This window comes from Arachis hypogaea, chromosome 17 (assembly GCF_003086295.3).
Source record: "Arachis hypogaea cultivar Tifrunner chromosome 17, arahy.Tifrunner.gnm2.J5K5, whole genome shotgun sequence".
NCBI classification, from domain to species: Eukaryota; Viridiplantae; Streptophyta; class Magnoliopsida; order Fabales; family Fabaceae; genus Arachis; species Arachis hypogaea.
In genome coordinates this window covers 133,003,105-133,020,684 of record NC_092052.1, presented here as the reverse complement: position 1 = coordinate 133,020,684, position 17,580 = coordinate 133,003,105, and the positions used below count along the sequence as shown (strand labels likewise).

Here is a 17,580-nt window from a genome sequence, read left to right as displayed (position 1 = left end):
CACTAAATTATGACAATAAATAGAGAAGAAATATATGTAACTTATCAAGACAAGAAACAAGAGCTCTTTGAAAAAGAAAATCGTTTGAATTATTTACAGTTTTCTGAAATAAATCAAAGAGCATTCGAAGCTCTAAAAATAATTTATGACAAGTTAAAAAGAGAAGTTGAAGAACTAGAGAAATTAATAGAATCTCTGGAAAAAAGTGACGAATCGATGATAGAGTTTGCAGAAATTCTAAAATAAATAATGAAGTATAAAAAGATTGAAAAATCAGAAAATAAAATAAAAAGAAAAAGGGCGGAAAAATTAAAAAGTAAAATAAAGGAACATAAAAGAGAATTAAATAATATTCAGATCGAAATTAATGACCTTATAATAAAAAGGATAGAAATAAGAATAAACATAAACAAGTTGGAATTAAACTTAAAAAATTTATAAATGCCTGGAAAACCATATTATGACTTAAAAGAATTAAAACTATTGAAAGAAAAAATGGAGTATGAAGTTGAAAAATTAAAAAGATATTTAGAAACAACAGAAAATGTAGAAATAAAAGAAGTTCTTGAGGATTTGAAAAATTATATTAAAGAAAAAGACAAACAGATAAAAGATTTTATATACAATAATCCATGCAAAAAAGAATATTATAAACTAAAACAAGATTAAAAAACTATAAATCAGAGTTATAAATCAAGGACTAATAATAAATAATCACACAAGAAAGATAATGGTAAATACTTTAAATTATAATTTTGCACCACCAATTGAATCTATACAAATTATAATTTTATTTGAGAAATTAATTTCGAAAAAGAAAGAAAAGTCGAATGTTAAAATTGGTATCAGAGCCAAGTTAACGATTAAGGGTAACACTTTCTCTTTAAGTAACACTTTTAGTGACACGCTTTTCAGCCACAAAAAGACAAAAATCTGTACACCCACATCTGTACACTATAAGGTCCCTTAAGTTATATACTCTGAAGTTTTAAACAGTAATCTGTCTTGTAATGTCACGTGAATATTAATTCAAATTCTGAATTTATTGTGATAAAATTTATGATATTATATGTATATATATAAAACAAATTTTAGTATCATTTATAGTTCATTTAAATGTTTTAAAAAAAATTGATATCATTTTTTTTTATTATCAACATTTTTTTTAATTTTTAAAAATACACAAACAAATAAATAAATAAAAATAAAAAATGTATAAAAAGAAAACAAAAATGACGCTAAGGAGGAGAAAAAGAAAGAAACACAAAAAATCAAATGAAGAAAAAAGAATGAGAATAAGGAAAAAAAAAAAAAACAAAAACGAAAAAATATGTATGTGTCATAACTTAGTTGGATTTAATCACGTTGTCTAAAATTATTGTTAAAATTATTGTTAAAAATTTAAAACCGCAAAAAATAGTTTCTATGGGTACCAACTACCAAACATTATCCATTAAGTAAAAATAAATTAAAATATTATTATGGAAATAAAATCCAAACTGATCTTGTTAAAATTTCATCGCCTACCACGTGGCTAAAACATAACCAAGAATAAACACCTCACATAAGCTCAAGCCATGTGGATACATCATACCGTAGATATTTATTAGGTTGCTTTATAATTTATAAAGCAGAAATACAAACTCACAATCTGACTCAACCTTAGTTAAATGAAACCCCTCCCTCTTCACCACTTTATATTCAGTATTCAGACATTCACAGTTTTAACACTCCCAACAGAAGAAAACACACACTAGACAGAAAGAAAGCTATGCTCCAAAACCTTCGAATCCCTCACTCCGATGGAGAAGGAGGAGGAGGAGGAGTACCACTCTCTCCATTCTCTATCGATGCCGAAGATCCTGACAGTCAACACCACCTCCACGTGTTCTCCACCGATCATTTCCGAATGTTCGACTTCAAGGTTCTGAACTGTCCACGTGGCAGGTCGCACGACTGGACGGAGTGCCCCTACGCTCACCCCGCCGAGAAGGCTCGCCGGAGAGACCCTCGAAAGTACCATTACTCCGGCACTGCGTGCCCGGAGTTTAGAAAGGGGCATTGCCGAAAAGGTGACTCGTGCGAGTTCGCTCACGGCGTGTTCGAGTGCTGGCTCCACCCTCAAAGATACAGGACACAGCTCTGCAAGGACGGCGCGGCCTGCCGCCGCCGCGTCTGCTTCTTTGCACACGCGCCGGATCAGCTGCGCGTGCTGGCTCCCAACTCGGCCGAGTCGCAACTCAGCGACTCGCGGAGTCTTCGTCGCAATAAAAACAACAACGTTTCTTCGCCTACTTCAGTTCTTAATTACTCTTGCTATTTCCCGGAGTCGCCGCCATCTTCGCCTGGGGATCCTCGACACGGCGTCGTTCCGTTTAGTACGGTGCGGGAGTTGGTGAGCTCAATGCGGAACATGCAGCTTGAGGAAATGGGCTGTGTGTATGGGTCTCCGCAATTGGGCCTGGGCCCAATAAGCGGGTGTGAGGAAGAGCCTGCAATGGAGAGAGTGGAATCTGGGAGAGACATTAGGGCGAGAATGTACGCGAAGCTGAGTCGGGAGAACTCTTCGATTGGGAGAAGCGAGGGTCCTTTCCCTGATATTGGATGGGTCTCTGAACTCCTAAAATGAAAGTCAAAAGTCAAAGTCAAAGTGTTGTGCTGTGTTGATTTGATTCTTTTGTGGCTTGAAGAATTGGATCGGTGGCCATTGACTGCATTTGACTGTGTGTAGCTAAGTTGTACCTTCCTAATGCGATTTATTTGAAACAGAATAAGATTCTCTCTGTACATAGTTGAGATCCATGAGACGTCATTCTTCTTGTTGTCTCTTTCTTTTGTTTATGTAACTCTTCTTAGGGGCATTGTTTTTTTGTTCAAGTTAAAAAGTATTTGTGGCTGCCGATGAATGTGTAGCTTTTGAATATTTCTACATTGTAACTTTGGAGTTAAAATTGGAATTGCTTGTAAGCAAAATTTGTTTCTACTCAAAATGTTGTTCCTTAACTTAACTAGCTGCCTACTTTCTTTATTTATGTATCAAGTAGTACTGTGTGATAAATCGTTATTATGTGTTTGGTTGAAAAAATATGGGTGCTTGTCCTCATGCTCTGATCCTTCATATACACTCCTTCCTTCTCTAGCTTCATCCGGACCCTCTTATTTGTACTTTTATATCCATTCTTGATTCTTCATTTGATTTTGGATGTTTTGGTGGTCCATCACTCATTTATATACAGTCCTTTACACATTCGGCGGTTGCAATGTTTGTGTTATGCTGAATGCATGCATCTGTCAAAGTTTCTGGCCTCAACCTTGATTTATGAAGTGGATAAGAATTTATTTTTGACATCTAGAGTGGACAGACTTGACATTCATTATGAATTTGAGGGGTATTCATGTCCCGGCCGAAGACCCGGTCCGGTTTCGTTTCGAACTTTTCAGGGGCTAATTTGACGTGATTTTATCGGGTCTATGACCCGGTAAGGGTCTCAAAAATAGACCCAGTTGTTATTTTGGGTTGGGTTCGGGCTAGTTCGGGTCTGGGCCATAGTTCGGGTCTCCCGAACTCGATCCGGTAGCCCAGTAATCATACACAATTAATATTTTGTGTTATTAATGATGGATGATGGCTATTCTTACGTGGAATTTAAGTATTGTAAATCTTAATATTTTGTGTTATTAGTTATTATAAAACTATAAGTTAATGTTTTATATTTAAAATGCATAAGACTTTAGACTAATGCATAATATTGTATTATTTGTATTGATTTAAATATTTGGTGTTATTAAACAATATTAGTATTGATTGTGGTTATGCTTTAATTTTAGGGAATGGTTGGTTCTTAGTTATATTTTTCTAAATGAATTTTACCATGTCAAATAATGGTTAGAACCTTGAAAATTTGGATATTTTCACATGTTAACTTACAAGAAAGTAATGTTAAAGACCTGATTTTCACCCGATTTTTACTCGGTATAATTGTGGTCCGAAAGTGTATAGGTTTCATCAGATTTAGAACCAGATTCGGGTCTAACAAATAAACCCGGTATATATTTCGGATCGAATTTGAGTCACATCAAATCTGATTTTATCCGACCCATGAATACCCCTAATGAATTTTATGTGCATCACAATTTTGATAGGAAATAGATAATTTAAATAGCAAATATGTATTTTAACGAAAAGTATAAAGAATTAATTTTAAAAATTTTTATTTTTAGAGAATTTAAAACACTTTAATTTTCATATTGGCTTTTTATGTTTTCCAGCATTATTAAAATTTGGTGTTTTTTATTATGACAGAATTTTCACAAATTTAACCTTTAGAATTGTTACTTTTGATTTTAAATTTTTTTAAACATACAAATTTAATTTTAGATTTATTTATTTTAAATTTAATCTTTTTAAATATACAAATTTTCCTTTAGATGTATTTAATTTTTTTTATATGTGCTAATTGGATCTTTTAATTTGTGTAGTGTTAAATTTTTTTACAAATTTTATTACTCTTTAAATATGAGAATCCGATTTATTAATTAAATTAAAAAAATCATATTAAAACAAAATATATCAACTAACTATTATATCAAATTATATACAATTTTTTTTATTTTAAAAACAATAGCCAATTTAAAATTTAAATTTATTTATTATTTAAACTTTAAAATTAATAATTTATAATTTAAAGTTTAAAATAAAAAGTTATTTGTTATTAATCTTAAAAAATTGATTTTTAATATTATTTTATTTTTATTTTCTCAAACATATGTTTTGTGGGTTTCCTTTGAGAGAACCTTATGACCTTTTCTATTGGCAAACGAATAATTATGTTAGTGATTATGAACAATGAATCAGTGATGATATAATAACAAGGAAATTTTATCACTAACTGCATGTTTATTAAGAAAAGAGAAAAAAAAGGTTTGAAGAATAATAAAATTTATTATTTTTAATCAGTAATTAATTATTAATGTAAACAAAAAGTATATTATTAAATTATTATTAAATTAAGAAAATAGATTAATAATTAAATATAATAAATTTTGGTAGTTTTTTATTATTTTTCATTAAGAAAGTATTAGTGTTTATCCGAAATCAAATCAGAAGGAAACGTGGATGGTGAAGCTGACAAGGCAGGTCTTATCCTCTATGCAGTGGATGAATCTTACAATTTATCCACTTGGTGCCACTTGTATTTCTTAATTGACTGCTTCTTTAATATGTTAAGTGAATGAATATAATAAAAAATTAAATGATATCGTTAATATCCGGGAATGTGGTCAAGGATGCCCAAATATCTATTTCTTTTGTGGGGGTGAGAGACCCTTTAAGTTCAATACTTCAAACAAAAGTAAAAATAATAATAAAATATAGCTGATCAAAGGAGACAAGGGGTTTTGAAAAACAGAGGCTAAGTAGGCGACAAATCGGAGAGATGGATCCTCTTTATTTTTTTATAAAATTTTTAATTTTATAAATAAGATTAAAAATAAATAAATAAAAAAATAATAAAAAATTAAATTAAATATTGAACTCCATTCAAATTTTTTTCTACTAGAATTCCGTCATGATCTATTTTTTAATTACTAGAATTTTAGGAAAAGTTACTCTGACTAGGAGAATCCGTTTAGTGTCGTGCTGCGCGGAATATATATCCATCACCATCACAATCCAAACGGCTTTTTTTTTTCCCTAAAATAAAATAAAAACAAATATTATTTCTCATAACAAGCGATTCTAATTTTATATTTTGAATTTTTTTTGAGGTGGTAACAAGAGATTTTTTATTTTAATAAATAAAATTAATATAATAATTATCGAAATAAATAATTTTAAAAATAATTATCAATTTAAATTTTTTAGTCTTATTTCGTTTACAGTGTAAACGAGATAAGACATATCAGCATGACATGTAGTTATCTCGTTTACACTGCAAATGAGATACGCACATGCTTATCTGTAAACGAGATAAGATCTATCTGCGTCTATAAGTAGAAATCGTTTACAGCTTCATTCTGGGTCCCATTTGACTTTGTCGACTTTTTTCTCCCCTCTTTTAACCCTTTCTTACTCTATTTTAGACTAATATGGTAAAGGCGCGCCAGACGGAGAACGACGAAGACATCAACAGGATTAACGAGACGTCGCATTATGTCGGGGCGGCCGATTTTGAGGTTAGTTGTGTTCTGTTTGTTTAATCTAAGTATGTGGCCATTGTTAGGGTAGTCCTGAAGAGGCATAACGTAGTTAAATGGTTTAGTGATAGGTCTCTAGGAGGAATTTAGAACTCTATTTACTTGTGCAAGGTTGTTATGACATAAGTATTAGTTTGGAACTATGTTTTACTTGTGCTAGGTTGTTAGAATTTATAACGTTCTAGTTAGGGTTTGCTTAGTATGGAATATGTAATCTAGAGACATGTGTAGGCTAGAAACATCGAAGTATGTGCTTAAGTAGAGTAGCTGTAAGTTAGAAAGAAATATTTGCGTAATCTCTAATGTGTTGTGTATCATCTTAAGTTGATCTAATTACTAAACCAAAGAAACCAGTATCTGGTTGAATTTTTTTTAAGCATGAATTTTTTTTAATCTTCAAAAATATTTGCGTAACCTCTAATGTGTTGTGTATCTGTCTTGTTGTACGACTCTTCCCAATTCCCGTAGATCTGTGCAATTACCTTCTGTTTTGCTATCCACACGTTTCTGTAGGAGAGTTTGAAGTGATAGCTTGCATGGACCACACCTTGCAAAACCGGAATACTGATAGAGGGGTTGAACTGTATCAAAGGCAATATGACCCTGTAGATGAGACTGCTATCTAACTGACGACGGTCTTGCCTCATGATGGGTGCTAGACAACTGTGCGCTCCACCAACCCTTCGAACCTCCCTAAACACAACAAAACAGTATTGCTACAGGCATATCTCAAACATACTTAATATATCATATAAAAGTACTCAAAAGCACAATTAAAGTTGAACTTGTCAGTATCCAAGGTTCTGTCGAAGGGCCACACAAAGGCTCTATTAACACCCATTGTTAGCTTGACGGCACTGCACATGGTACTTTAACCGGTCCGATTCAATCACCCGGTACTCAGCACTCCTGCGAATACTGTAGTTCTTCATACCCTGAAGCACTGCCTCTCGGCTTTTGAACCTGTGGCCGACTCGAAACTCTACCCCGCCATCTAGGTTGTATTCCTCTTCACCCGTGTCAGGAAACAGAGTCCTCTCATGCATGGCGTCCAGATCCAAACTGTAATAGTGACCTGGCACTGCCGATAGCGCTGGAATTGGGTGAGGTGGAGGCAGGACATGGTGCGGCACAGTCTGGCCAGGTGTCTCCGGAAAAAACCCATCCTCATCATCACCATCAGACGAATCACTGTCCACACTATCGACCACATAATCATCGTCTGACTCCTCCTCGCCCTCCTCTGCCTCATCCACTGGAATGGCGATATGAATGAGCGGTGGTGCGAGTGGTCGGTCGTCCTGTACATAGGTCAAGTGTACGGAACCACCACGACCACTATGTCCCACCTCGGCGGAAAGCTCCATTACCTGCTCCACCATGATCCTCCCATAGATGTCGAACATCAGTCGCACATGCTCGTCCTCTTGAATTCGGAATAGTCAAAATCAGAAGACTCTGTTGTCCATGGGTGCCAGCAACCTATACCCCACTCTTCCGATCTCCCTCACTTCTGTACCATCGAGCTTGCTCAATATCAAACTCTTCAATTCCGATAACGTATTCACACGCTGAGTGCGAAACAATATCGGATCCTCACACTCAAATGTCACCCCGTTGTCGCCATTTCTCATACGACAATTGGGATAAATAAGCACAACTATGTAAGGAAGGTTACTGCCCATTGATTCCTTGTTGTTGTCAGAAAAACAAGACAAAGAAAGGATACAAAATGTGTGTGGAGAATACCAAGGGGTACACATCCTTTTATAGCAGTTGAAAATTTGTCTTCTGCTATCTCGTTTACAGTGTAAACGAGATACGTGAAATGTCATATCGTTTACACTATAAACGAAATATGATTGAAAAATTTAAATCGGTAAATATTTTTTAAATTATTTATTTCGGTAATTGTTACATTTATTTTATTTATTAAAATAAAAAATCCTGGTAACAAGTTCGTCTAATATATAGTCAAACTTGTAAATCAAGGAGGAAACTTGTCCAGTTGAGCAGTAAATTTTATGAAAATAGCAAGTTTGTCCACTGATTCGACGAACTTTAGCAAGTTTGTCCGTTCCCCTCTCTCATTTCTTACTCGAGTAAAAAATTCTCTTCTCTCCTCATTGTCACTAAAATTTTACTCTATTTTTTTCTCTTTCTCATCTTACATCAACTTTTAAGTAAGTTTTTTAAACTATTTTTTGTTTTCAAGTTATTTTCTTATTATGTAATTTGTTTAATATCTTTTTAAGTTTAGAGTAGATATTTTGTAAAAATTAATGTTAAATATTAGAGTTAAGTATTTATTAATTAAAAATTAGTGTTAAGTATTGGATTGAGTGACCAACTAAATGTCATAGTTGGACACATTCCTAATGATCTACCAGTTAACCACCCACATGCTCTACAATTGCATCAGCCGGAGGATGGCGAACTCCCTGAAGTGTGACCACGAGGAGGGAGACGAGACAGAGCGCTTCCTAGGCGCGGGGTCGGTGCAGCTCATAGGCCAGAGATCCAGTTAGCCCGTAAAGAGTAGAGGAGCATGCAACTGTTAAGTCATTGATAGTGGAGCATGCAACTATCTTTTGTTATTTTATATATATTGCCCTTTAGATAGAATTCAATATAATAACATTGCTGTCATTATAATGAAACACTTTTAATTCAAATAACTCGAAGAATTCATTCATGTTTGACAATTACAAAAATAAAATACTAACAAAATAACACAACCATAAGAAAAATTTATATCTAACGTCCACCCGATGGAGGCTCCCCCATCTAATGTGGTGCATGTCCTCTGCGTATGGCCTACATAACGACACAATTCACACTTCTTTTCAGGAATCTTTTTCATGTTATCCATGTTGTTACAAATCCTAGTGGAAACGAGATGACCTTTCTTGACTCTCATCAGTCGAGGATTGGGTCGAATACGGAGACCGTCATATGCTGGCCAATCATCCTCATGTCCAATCGTCCCAAACTCCATTCTGTAAACCTTGAATACGGTTTTCATGCGATACACGAGATGCACATAAGCCTTCTAGTCAAGTCTTGCATAGTTGCATGTGAGCATGCTGCTAGAACATGATGACAAGGAAGGTGAAAGGTCAGAAAGAATCCGTAATTGCATTTATCTTTATCAAGCAATACTAAACAATTTTGCTACCAATATCTTGGCACTGCTGCTAACTCCTCAACATTGAATGTTGGTATCGAATGATCAAACTAGTAAACATTCATGGTGTTCACATGCTTTGAGTTTAACTCAATAGCCTTCATACGTGTCTTTGAGAATTCAGCACCTACTTGAAGCTGTGCTTGAGCTTTATGCCCTTCCTTGCGAAAAGCTCACCCATTCAGAAGTATGATGACGATTATTGGCAAATTACGAGTAGCCTTCATCGCAACATTGATACCCTTGGATATATTTGTTGTCATGTGGCCAAGTCTACGACCTTCATCAGCATGCTGTGTCAATTCATGTGACATTTTTTCTAGCCAGTTTGTGATTGCCACATTCTCTACCCTCAATCTGCCAAAGTAGTGAACGAACTCTCTGTGTGACTTCAAATATGCTGTGTTCATGAGAACTTTCTTCAAGTCCTTATTCTTATAGTGCATCATGAAGTTGGCTACAATATGTCTTGTACAAAAAGCGTGAAAAGGCATGCAGAGGTTTCCAATCACTATCATCGGCATTCAGCGCAGCATCAATGGACTTATGCCTGTTAGAAATCATCAACAGGCTTGGCTGAGGCATGACTTGCTGCCTGAGATGAGACAGAATAAATAACCGTGCCTTCTTCGTCTCTACCTCGACCACAGCAAATGCTATAGGCAATATGTTTGAATTGTCATCTTGGGCGATAGCCATAAGTAGAGTACCTCTATATTTACCATACAAGTAGGTGCCATCAATAGAGATAAGTAGTTTGCAATGCTTGAAAGTCTCTACACATAGAAGGAACGTTCAAAACACCCAATGAAATATAGCACTGTTATTATCACTATGCTAAGGCTATGTTACAAGTTACACCGAAGTACCTAAATCACCATAGTAAAATACAAAGAACCATATGTAACTAAAAGCAATGTAATGAATCTCACCGGGTAAGTACATTTGCATTGCGAATAACCACCAAAGAAGCTCATTGTATGATTCCTCCCAATCTCTATATATCTTTGCAAATGACTTTCTACTTTGCAAGTCAAATTTTTCTATAAGATGCTTGATAACCAAAGTGATTCTCAACAAATCCTTGAAGAACTCTTATACTAATTGTTGGGTTTGCTTTGACCATAGTGAATATGTGTTGAGCTACCACCTTTGAGTCCAACCTGCCATGGTTCTGACTTAATGATATTTGCATGCAAGAATGATGACCGTTGTATCTTATCACCTCCCATTTTTCTGCTTTTAGCAACAAGAAATGCGTATGCTCCATTGACAACACGATCCAAAATGAGTGCATTGTACAACATACTTCAACTGGTCACTCTCTAATACCTTATACTCCGCATCCCTCCCGATGCTATACATCTTAACTGCTATAATGACTTCTTCTGTTCTTTCAAATTATTATCCAATCTCAAACTCATTCGTTGGATCATCCTCGGGGCCTCCCTGACCAAAAGACCAATCTCGATTCATTGCGTCCAAGTTCAATGTGGAATAGTGAGCGAGATGATTATACGGTATGAAAATAGCAGGCTGTATTAGCGCAACTTGTGACATTGTAAAGTGGTTTATTGATGCGTGCGCATCATGTTATGCTTTTCTATACTTTTTCATATACAAAATAAACACATAATGCTTAATTATGGAGAGTTTTGGTGTTTAAATTAGATATTACTTTCATCCTTTTTATTTCACAATTCTTGCAGGGAAATTTGGGAAAAGAGAAGCAACAACACAAGGAGGAATCAAGAATTGAAGACAAGTGCAAAGAGAATTCATAGATGTTGTCAATTCTGACCTCTTCACACTCTAACGAGCATAACTTGAGTTAGAGAGGTCCAATTAATTTGGTTCTAATGGCATTAGAAAGCCAACTTTCATAGCTTTCCAATGATATATAATAGTCTACACTTTCCTTCTGGACTCACAGCCTTAGTGGCGCCAAACTTGGAATTTTCAAAGTTAGGCGCCAGATGAAGAAAAAACGCTCCCATACGTGCTGCCTTGGTGGCGCCTAACTTGGAAAAAACTTGGGATTTTCTAAGTTAGGCGCCAAGATCATAGAAAAGCTCTAAACCATGCTGCCTTAGTGGAACCTAACTTGGAATTTTCCAAGTTAGGCGCCAACCTTGAAGAATGCAATGGTCCCCACGCTGATAATGATGAATTCGAAGATTTGGTTTTATTTTGATTAAAAATTTTATTTTATTTACAAATAGGAAAATATATTATTTAATTTTAAAAATATATTTTACATTAATTAGGATTAGATATAAAAGGAGAAGAGATCTTGACCTAGGCTCCTCTCCGAATTTTCATTCCACACTTTCATACTTTTCTCTACTAGAGTTTATTTTCTCCATGAGGAACTAAGCCTCCATTGTTAAGGTTAGGAGCTCTATTTACTTTGATGGATTAATAATTATTTGTTCTTCTACTCTTGATTAATGTTTTGATTATTGTTTAAGAATTGGTTTCGTTCTTCATCCTAAGAATTAGTGATTATTGAGAAATAACTCTAATTCAACTTGAATTCTATTTGAATATTGGAAAAGTTATATCATTAGAATTATATCTTGAAATCAATTCCTCACAACTATCTATTTATCTGGATTTAACGAGATACGTGACATATAATCGTCTTATTTTTGGGTATCTAGAGTTTGTGTGACTCATAAACTAGAATTGAACTTAATCTTCTAATTCAATCAAGCGACCAAGGAAATGACGGTTGATTGAGTTAGATGAGATTAAATTACTAAGGAATTAGGGTTTAATCACTTAAGGTTTGCCATGAACATAATATTTACATGATCAAGGTAGTTAACATTGAATATTAATCCAAAAATTTAAATATCTCTCACACCTTAACTATTTTTATCATATTATTTTCTTAACCAATTTTAGTTTGCTCTTATTTAATTTTCTGTTTTTATGTTATTTGCTATTGAAACCCTAAATTTTGATTGTCTGACTAGAATAATCAATTGACTATTGTTGCTTGATCTATTAATCCTCGTGGGATCGACCTTCACTCACCTGAGGTATTACTTGGTACGACCCGGTGCACTTGCCGGTTCAGTTGTGGTATTTTAATTCCGCACCATTTATCTCTTCATTGTCCTTCTCAGGTATATCCATGAGTTCAGCCTCTCTTTTTCAACCATCGGACACAAAGATAGCTTGATAAGGATCCATCATTGGGATCTCTGATCGCAGAACCATCATGGCTTTTAAAATTCACTTCCAACATCCCCTCATTATAATCCTTAAGATTTGACCCCACTTGACTCCCCTTAGGTGGCATGTTCAGATCAACTATCAAATTTTTGATATTTTTTCTAGTTGCCCCACCTGAGAGGTTTTCATCACTGACTTCTAAAGAAGTCCCCCTGCACAGGTCAATCAAAAATATAAATACTTCCAATAGATGAATATTTAAAAATCGATTATGTCAACCTTTTTAAACGTATGTCTTCATCATCTCGTATTCAATACCTATATCAAACAAAAAGTTATTAGTGGTGATAATGCCATAATAAAATAATAATATAAATATCATTCACAATAATAATAATAATAATACTCGTTGTGAATAATAATATAATACTCGAATAGTTTGGTCGCATCGCGTACACTGTGTCGCGTACGTAAGGGTTGAAAGTCTGCTGGCTCGCGTACGCATGCAGTGTTCGCGTACGCGAGTTACTAAACCCGAATAGGTTGGTCGCGTCGCGTGCCTCCTGTCGCGTACGCAACCCACACCAGACTTAGAAAAATTTCAAATGTTGCAGAATTTAGTTTTTGACACCAAACTTTAAACAGTCATAACTTTCTCTATAAAAATTCATTTTCTTCAAACTTTATATCAATTTAAATCCATCAAAGTAACCTTTAATTTAAAATAAAGTTCATTCAATTTTAAATTTTGAGACTCGAGTTATGCTCTGTCAAAGTTTACCAAAAATTGGTTTTTACCAAAAACAATAAGGTTCTCAATTTTCCAAAATTCACAACTAAAACCAAATAAAAAACCACACCAACTCCAATTCACATCAGATCTTACCATTTGTGTCACAATTCACCACTTATTTTACATAATCCTCAATCCCAAATATCATTTTTTTTTATCACCCTAAAACCATTTCTCAACTAGCAAACTCATCAATCATCATTCTATCACTACCAATCGTAATAATCAACCTCATTCAACCTTAATTTCAATCTTCAACATCATTTATCAACATCAATACTATAATTCATTAAATAACCAAAATCATCAAATCATCTTACATCATCATTCAATAAATTCAACAACCAATTCAATCCAAACCTATCCTATGGGTCACTAGCCTAAGTATCCAGAAATATTATATATTACATAGAGAAAATCGAAACCATACCTTGGACGATTCCAATATGTACAAAATCACTAATTGATCACGCCAAGCTCAAACCAAGTCACCAATTCAGCTCCAAATGCTCCCAATATCACAATTATCAAGCTATACACAATTAATTCATATAATCAATACCTAGGATTTCTAGATACACAATTTCACAAGGGATAAGAGCAAGTTTACCTTTTTTGATGGTGTTTGGAGTACAAATCACCAATAACCCAACCTTAAACACCATCTAATCAATTAAAAACACAAAATCTACTCAAAATCAAAGCCTAAATTTTCGAATTTTTGGAAGGAAAGGCTGAGAGAAAAATCGAAATTTTCTTACCAATTTCTTAGATGAGTTTTGTAGAGCTCTTTGTGGTGATCGTGTGGCCGCAAACGGTACGGTGATCGGAGCTCCGTAACTCAAGTTATGAGCTTGGGAAGTTGTATGTGAATAGTGACAATGGAGGTTTCTCTCCTTCCCAACTCAGCTGCATGTGTTTATTGTGTTTGTGAATGTTGTGTGCTAAATGGGTCAAGTTTGGAGTGTTAAATGTGTTGGGCTTAGGCCCAACTTGGGTCCGGTCCAATCCGTTAGTGTTCTTGACCCGTTTGACCCAATTTCGGGCCAAACCTTTAAAATTAATGCCCGATTTTTAATTCTAAATATTTTCCTAAGGTTTTCTACTGTTTTTATTATTCTCGCACAGTACCGGACAGACTTAAGCCGGTACCGCCGGTTAATTTATCAGTTCGCATTTTTATGCGATTTTTCGTAGAAAATTACATTTTTTAACTCAGAAAAATCTACTGAATCCAAAAATCATATTTAAATTCCCTAATTAATATTCTAAATTTTTGAAACCTATTTTGGGCAAATTCAATTATTTAATTAATCAGTTAATTAAACACGATTCTTACGGATCAAGTGGACACCATTTAGGGAATTTAGGGAATGTCTGGTTGAACCAAGACACCAACATAGGAGTGCGCCCCGCAATGTCTGTGGTGTGGCGGTAGGATGCACTACATAGGAAATGGTACGTCCATGCCAGTACCGTGAAACCCATGGACAAGGAACGACACCTCTCAAAATCATCTAGCAGGGAGAGCCACTAGAGATGGACCATGTTGTTGAACTTATCAGTCAGTAGATAGGCCCCGATCATCAACATGATATAGCACCTCGCATACTATCGCAAGGTGTCCAGATCGGTAGTATCCAGTGGCACCTATCGGGCCGCTCCCGAAGCCATGTAAGGTTCAGTGAGAAAGCCTCTCTCCTCTGTGCTCCCTGGTGCACTACTGCAGGAGGCCTGGCACCAAGTAAATGCTCAACCAACTCCCAAGCTCCGGTGTGGTACCAAGTCTGGAAGTCACAAAAACAACCACCAACGGACTCACCGATAGCGTGCAACCCGAGATGGTAGGCGACCTCTTGGAGCGTGATCGTGCACTCATCCCAAGACATGTGAAAGTTGTGAGTCCCTGGACGCTAGCGTTCGACAAACGTTGTGATCATCGAGTTATCGAACACAAAGTCTCTCAGTGGCACTGCATCGTCAAATTCAGTCTCCCTCAGGTAGGAAAAAATGGTGTCTGGTGGTGGGAGTCTGTGGCTAACTCTCTTGGGTAGAAGTAGACGACCCAGAAAGTAAACAATAAAAAACCAATATCAGGAGTTTGTCAACCTATAAAGGTATAAAAACCTCAAATTACATAATTTTAATAATTTATTTTTTTTAAATAAATTAATTTAATTATTATTTTAATCTAATCTTAAAAAATTTCGTCCAACCAACAGACGTTTACATAACAACTTAAACTAATTTATAAAATTAAGTTAACAAATAACTAAACATACATGTAATTTATACTTTCAAATCATTTAAATAAAACCGGTTATTTATTGAATGCGTAACTAAATGAATAAACGTGTATATAATTAAATTTAAATAAAAATATCAAAATAAAAAATTCAAATTTCTATATAATTAAATTTAATATAAAATATCTAAATAAAAATTTTGTAATTAAATTGACAAACATCTATGTAATTTAAAGTAAATAAACATAATCACTTAAACAAATAATAACATCTATTTTCTATCTTATTTATAAGGTACATTACGTAAAATTATTTACTAAAATAACAAAGAATGACTACAACATTCAACTTAGTATAAAAATTCAGGAATTTTTGTTCTAAATAAATACAAACCTCTTACATATTCATATGTAATTAAGTTTACCAGTATATCTTAGTTACTCTTTTTTTATAACTAAGGTCGTTAAAAACAAACTCAAATAAATTTTTACCTACCAAATCCATGTAAAAGTTCTCCTAATGTCCTACCAGGTCATTCAAACCACTTAGAACAATACATTGCTAGACCTAATATCTACTGCACACTACTTTTATTAAGGTACCCACGTACACTATGGCAACCTATTTCATGTTTAACATAAACACTAAACGAAGAACAAGACTAACCTCAAAGTCCTCTACCTCAGCAACATGCCACGTGGCGTTCAGCCTATTAATGTCTACATCAGGCTGATCGACGTACTCCATAATCTTTAAATCACTCGTAAATTTGATCAGAGAAGGGTAAAGTGGGAGAAAAGTAAAAGAAATGAAAGGTTTTTGGTTTTTGGTGGCACTGTGAACGAAACTCATATATATAGGCGTTCCTGCTCTTATTTCGTTTACAGCGTGAATAAAATAATTTTAAACGTATTTTATTTACACTATAAACGAAATAAGATCATTACACAACACGTGTGCAAATGTCATACGACCACCACATTTTTAACCTTATTTCATTTTCAATGTAAATAAAATATATTCAAAATTATTTCATTTACACCGTAAATGAAATAAGTAATAGAATGCAATTTCGTAAAAACGCTACAAATTATTTATTTTCATAAATAATATATTTATTTAATTTATTTAAAAAATCCCTTATATTAATTATCCCTTACCAATAACCAAAACCTTTATATTGAATTAGCTACATGTATGTACAAGATTAATCTTTTAAGATGGTTGTAATATATTTTTTCTAGTTCAGCAATATCAATGTACATTCCAATTCTAGTAAAAAAACACTCGCTCAATTTTTACTCTATTAGTACTTTCTCAGTCTTGTGACTTTTTGGTAAAATTTTTATTTTTTAAAAATAATTTATAAAAATTAATTTTTAAAAATTAGTTTTATAAAAGTTATAGTATTTATATTTATTAAATTAAATTAAAAATAACTTTAATAAACACGAACAATAATTGTATTTGATAAAATAATTTTTAAAATTTAAAAATATTATAATAAATATTACTATAAGAATTAAATTTAGATATTAATTAATGTATGAGATTATATTAAACTTTTTAATTTTGATAAGTACAAATCAACTTTGAAAAGATCTTTTTAAAATACTTTCAAAAACACCCATAACCTTTAAAAACTACAAATACAAACACATGATTTTTTTTAATTTATAAAACACAAAATAAAATGTTTGTATTTTTAAATAGTACAAGTATCTTTTCAAAAAATTTTACCAAATCAAGTCTATGTAATAATAAGAGTTGGAATAATGTTCCAACAAGTTTTTAAGGATTAGTTTCCATCACATTATTATTCTCTAGAGATACAATAGATTCTTTCAATAGAAAAATACTAAGAAGCTATCAAAATTTATTGTTTTTTATCATTACTTAACCATCAACTCAATTTTTTTAGTCTAGTTCTCTTAATCTAATAATTCAATAATATATTTTATTTCATATTTTTAAAT

The 17,580-nt window shown here is 33.6% G+C and overlaps 1 protein-coding gene across 1 annotated transcript; it reads left to right on the top strand.

The window, feature by feature from the left end:
* The first annotated feature begins 1,465 nt into the window (after nucleotides 1–1,465).
* LOC112764920 (zinc finger CCCH domain-containing protein 20) lies at nucleotides 1,466–2,990 on the top strand. Its single transcript, XM_025810750.3, has one exon. The coding sequence runs from the start codon at nucleotides 1,772–1,774 to the stop codon at nucleotides 2,627–2,629; it is 858 nt and encodes a 285-aa protein (XP_025666535.1). The 5' UTR covers nucleotides 1,466–1,771; the 3' UTR covers nucleotides 2,630–2,990.
* The last annotated feature ends 14,590 nt before the right edge of the window (nucleotides 2,991–17,580 follow it).

What these genes read in the sequence shown, in the direction of transcription:
- LOC112764920 (XM_025810750.3), top strand. Translation starts at nt 1,772, where the DNA reads ATGCTCCAAAACCTTCGAATCCCTCACTCCGATGGAGAAGGAGGAGGA.